We start from the raw sequence: 5,346 nt of genomic DNA, 5'->3' as shown, positions 1-5,346 counted from the left end.
AGCCTGTTCATCTCCCACAGAACTGAAGCTGCATGTTTAAAGGATTTATAGTTGGCCTGTTTCTCAAACCATGTGTTCTGAGAAGGTAGGACAGATTCTGTTTTACCTTCTGTTTCTTCTTTTTTTCTTCTCACACAGAAAGTTTTAGGTGGCTACAGTAAACATTTGCTACAAAACAACTCACAAATTCAAATGCAAACACACTTTCCAGAAATGGGGGGAACAAACCTTCCAGGAAATGAAGGCCTGAAAGAGTGTTACTACAACTGTGAAGAAATTCTACTTTACAACATTACAGGTATATATAATATGAACAAAGGTGGTTTCCCACAGGAATCATCAGCTGTGCTACCCATAAATCATCCTTCTGGATGCAGAGTTATTGTACAAATGCTCTATTATCAGAGGACTGCTGTTGTGTTTCAGGATAGGGAAACCAAGATCAGAAAAAAAAAAAAGGCACAGGCCTTGGCATCAAGCACGAAATCAAACCATTGCTCAGCCAAAACCACATTGACCCACCTGATTTCCTGGTTCAAAGTCAGCCTCTCACCCTCCTTGCTCTGCATTTACAGCCTTTAGTTGCACCACGGACAAATCCAGCTATTGGTCATGTATTGGCCACAGATGAAAAAGCATTTCATTTGGTGATGTCTTATGGAAACAGAACTATATCAAAGTATTTGTTTTGGCAACTGCAAACCTTGAAAGTATGTATGGATGAAATCCAGTATTTGGGACTCCATAATTACAGCCCTGCAGGGTTTCTACCCTCAGATATACATTGACATCTCCCTAGACCTTCACTTGTAAATAGGAGATAGAAGAGGAATGGCAAAAATACTGTCATTAAATATGAAATAAACAATGAGAAATAGCTGCAGCAAGAACCCAGAGGAATCATGCCTGGAGCAAATGAATCCATCCTACTAATGCTAACATTTCTGCAGCAGTCTTCCTCCAAAAGCTGGGAGGAAAGACCTATTCTTTATGTAGAACAAACCTTAATTTCTCAATTCATGGAATCACACACACGTGTTTCCTTCAGGACTTCCATTATCAAAACAACAATAACCAACAGCTCTCTCTTCAATGCTATCAACCAGGGCCAAGTGCACCCCAATCAGGGAAAGTATTTACAAAGGAAAAAAATCTCACTGCAAATCAAAATTGTTTAGGTTCACAGTACCTAGCTTTGCCATTTTTCCTTGCAGCAGCTGAATCACCTGAAACTCTCCAGTCAGCCTAAATGTAGGATGAAAAAGCTAGTGCTGTGCCTCAATTCCTGCTCTGGATGAATAGGGTTTTATACTCTTCCTGCTTTCATTCCTTTATGGAGACATAGATCAGCACTTTCCATCCACACCACCCAGAGAAACCCAAAGGAAAGTGGACAGAATCTCAGAAAGGCTCCAAGACAATCGAGAACGAGCACAGGTTTATAGTCATGTGGCAAAACAGTGTCCACGAGTGGCTATTCTGTGCTGGTGCTGGGGCTCCCCTTCCCACAGGTGTCCCCACTGAAAGAGTCCTCTGCAAGCAAGAAGACCATCACCATTCTACATACACAGTTCACCTCCTTGTTGGAGACCTGCCATTGCCTTTCAGGACGGGGAAAACAGGATCACAGCATGAATGCACAGGCCTTGCTACCAGACATAAAATCAAATAGTTGCCCAGCCAAAATCACATTGACTCACCTGTTTTCCTGGTTCCAAGTCAGTCTGTAACCCTTCCTGATCTGCATTCACAGCCTTCAGATGGACAATATCCAACTATTCCTCACATATCAGCCACATGTTCTTTTAATTCAGTGCCATTTTATGGGAGCAGAAGTGCATCAAAGTCTTTGTCTTGTGTATTGGGTTTGAGTGGCAGGGGAACTACAAGGATGGTTGCGGTGAGAAGATGCCAGAAGGTAACCCTGTGTATGACAGAGCCAGTTTTGTCTGGCTCCAAGATGGACCCACCACTGAACCAGTCAGCCCTGGTGATAGTGCCTCTGTGGTGACATATTTAAGAAGGTTTGAGACCTGCTGCACAAAGGTAACCAGGAGAGATGAGTGAGAATATGCAAGAGAAACAGCTCTGCAAACACCAAGGTCAGTGAAGGAGGAGGTGCTCCAGGTGCCAGAGCAGACATTCCCCTGCAGCCCCTGATGAAGTCCATGCTGAGGCAGGTTGTCTCCCCGCAGCACATGGAGGTCTGTGGTGGAGCAGATCCCCACCTGCTTCCTGGGAAGGACCTCACACTGAAGCAGGTGGATGTGCCCTGAAGAAGGCTGTGTCCCTGTGGAGAGGTCACGTTGCAGAAGGTTTTTGGAAGAACATGTGTCCCTGTGGAGAGGAGCCCGTGCAGCAGCAGGTCTGCTGACAGGACCTGTGACCCCTGCAGGTCACCCATCCTGGAGCAGTCCATTCTTAAAGGACTACACCCTGTGGAAAAAGACCCCTTTTGGAGCAGTTTATGTAGATCTGCAACGTGTGGAAAGGATTCAGAGAGAGAATTTAATAAGGGACTGTCCACACTGGTAGGACCTTGTGTTGGAGCAGGGGAAGAGCATGAGGAGGAAGGAGTGGTCATGATGAACTGACCCCAACCCCATTTCCAGCACCCCTGAACCTCCTGAGGGGAGAAGGTAGGAAATTGGGAGAGAAGTTGAGCCCATAGAGAAGAGAAGAATGGACGAGAGGTGTTTTTAAGATTTGGTTTTATTTCTCATTATCCTATTCTGATTTGATTGATAATAAATTGAACTAATTTTGTTGTTTCTCATTGTTCAGCTCTGACTTTTAACTGGCAATAGATTAAATTAATTTCCCCAATTTGAGGCCATTTTGCCCATGACAGTAACTGCTGAGTGATCCCCCCATCCTTATCTGGGTCCATGAGCCTTTCCATATATTTTCTCTCCATTGTCCAGCAGCTTGGTGGGCACCTGGCAGCTCTCCAAGGTTAACCCATCACATCTTGGCAGCTGTCAGTCTTCAATTTGTGGATAGAAACCACTTCACCAGCCTGATAATCTGTCAGTCTTTTACTATATTAATGCTTTCAGAACTACCATACAAAGAAGCCCAACTTTAGAAGTGAACAAAGAAACAAGACAACCATGGGAAACCTGCAAAAGTGTAAAAATCACATCTTAACATTTCAGATTGAGTCAATTGTAATAAATACACAGAAAAAGTAACTACTTGCTAATAAGTACACACAAGGCTCACATAGGAGCTCACACCACTGACTACAGCCATAGTTCCTCAAAGGAATTCCTTCGGATAATTAAAAAAAAAATAAACAAATTTAAAAAAAAAAAAGGAAATGCATGAAAGCACATCTGTGGGCCTCATCTAAAAACTGGGGAAAACTGAGCTTTGAGACCCTCCTTTTAGCCATTTCAAACTATACCACAGTGAACTCTTGCACCTGCCCTTTCTCTGTGCAGTCTGAACTCTTCACCTTGCCCAAATATCATACAACAAAGAGCTATGTTTGCACAGAGACATCAATGAAAGAAATGTGATGCATACACCTTTGCAGAGCCCAAAGACCACAGCACAGGTTCATTCTTCATATAATTTGAAGAAACATAAAAAGGTCTAAAGGCCATAAGGAATATAGAGCTCAGGTATGGTCCTGGTCATTAAAGTGTCAGCTGAAAGACAGCAACATCCTTCTCCAGCACAAGGGCAACCCAGAAAATACATTACACTACCAAACTAATGCAAAGGTTACATTTATGCCTAATAACCACCATTCATAGGAATCATCATGCAACAGGAAAGCAACCTGATGAACACACAACTAGGCCTGTCAAAATCTGAGTAGTGTAACAACAAAAAAAGACACCTTCTGACTCATGTTTGTAGGGCAGTAACAAAACACTTGCACTTGTCTCCACCAGCACCTCCTCACACACAGGACCCCCGAGACACTCCTCAAACCCGTGACAGATTGCATTAATCTTCATCACCTGCAGGTAAACTCTATCAAAAGAAAAGTTGCACAGACCACTTCTCCTTACCTTGGACAATATTTGACTTTTCACCATGTCTATGTGACGAGCAAGAACATTTCTGCACTGACATTTTAAGGAAAAAAGTGTCTGAAAGTCTTTCTCTTGACAGTTGTAAACATGAAAGGCACTTACTGGACAGTTGGGCAAATGGAATGCATGTGATCTTCCACACACCATCAGAGAAAATTCCTCACCTTTGGCTCATCACAACGAACAAGACAAGAATAAAACATGCATAATGAAAGAGGTGATGCAATATATTCTTAATAAAGGCAGTTAGGCTAGATAAGTAATTCGGGTATTTAGTAGAGGAAGAATAATCTGTCATCTCTTCACAAAGGCTCCATAATGGTATTTGTCATAAGTACATAACTATGCTGTTAGTGAAAAACAAACAAAAACTCCCCCCCCAATTAAAATCCACAAAACCAAAACCAAAACTAAACAAACACAAACAAACAAACCCCAACAATACTCAAACCAGAACAGCAACCTACAGGGACACAGGACAAAATACCTAAAGCTCCCAATACAGCTGGAATAACATGTCTTCTGGAAAAATCTCTCTTCTGTGGCTCTCAAGGGTCTCTCATGCACAGCTCCCACGACTCACATCTCCAGCCTCTCACAACTTGCATGGTACCCTTAGACTCTCATAATTGCCAATCACATGTAATCAAAAAGTCAGTTACAGAGATAAAACACAGATAACATTAACTCTTCAGGAAAGGGAAATGCATATCTCTGCAAGGTTCAACATCACGGAAAGCATGAAGTAGATGTGCCTCATGTTACATTGGTATCAACTTAACAGCTACGCCCACTTAGAGATACAGGACAGGATACAAAGTACCCTCGCCTCTTCAGCATTCCACACCAGCCTCAGCGAGCAACAAACAATAAGGTCCTGTACGAACAAGGGGCAAGAGCACAGGAGTCTCCGTGTACCGGTCTGTGTCTCGTCATATCTTCGTGCACGAAGAATGACACACAAAAGAGGAAATAAATGCGAACTATTAAGAAAGGAAAGGAAGGAAAGTGAGGTAAAATGAACTCACCGGGAGAGGGACGGGGTCGGCCTGCTGGGCACCGGCAGGTTCCTGGTCTCCGAGCAGCGGCGCGGGCTCGTCGGGCGGCGGCCGGGCCGGCAGGGTGTCGCAGCAGCTGGCGGCCGAGAAGCGGAGGTGGCTCTTGCGCGAGTCGGCCGTGAGAGACACGTCGTGCGAGTAGGAGTGCAGGAAGGCGCGCACGCCGTCGATGCCCACGAAGTGCGTGGCCGGCACGCCGCGCAAGGCGCCGCTGCCCGCCGCCAGCAGCTGCTGCTGCG

General features: G+C 44.4%; 2 protein-coding genes across 2 annotated transcripts in view; both read right to left on the bottom strand.

Moving 5' to 3' along the window:
* Positions 1 to 569, bottom strand: part of LOC108639858 (protocadherin gamma-B5-like) — a 9,314-nt gene extending 8,745 nt beyond the window's left edge. The window contains exon 1 of the mRNA XM_029960211.1: positions 521 to 569. Coding sequence (XP_029816071.1) covers positions 521 to 569 — 49 coding nt within the window. The remainder of the gene's footprint in view (positions 1 to 520) is intronic.
* A 4,466-nt stretch (positions 570 to 5,035) lies between these two features.
* The window catches only part of LOC108642684 (protocadherin gamma-A4-like), a 12,809-nt gene continuing 12,498 nt past the window's right edge, over positions 5,036 to 5,346 (bottom strand). The window contains exon 4 of the mRNA XM_029960210.1: positions 5,036 to 5,341. Within this exon, the coding sequence (XP_029816070.1) occupies positions 5,036 to 5,341 (306 nt within the window). The remainder of the gene's footprint in view (positions 5,342 to 5,346) is intronic.

The sequence above is a fragment of the Manacus vitellinus genome, unplaced genomic scaffold, assembly GCF_001715985.3.
Source record: "Manacus vitellinus isolate BGI_N305 unplaced genomic scaffold, ASM171598v3 scaffold_25_pilon, whole genome shotgun sequence".
NCBI classification, from domain to species: domain Eukaryota; kingdom Metazoa; phylum Chordata; class Aves; order Passeriformes; family Pipridae; genus Manacus; species Manacus vitellinus.
Note: the sequence above shows the minus strand (reverse complement) of the source record. Positions and strands in the feature narration are given on the sequence as shown.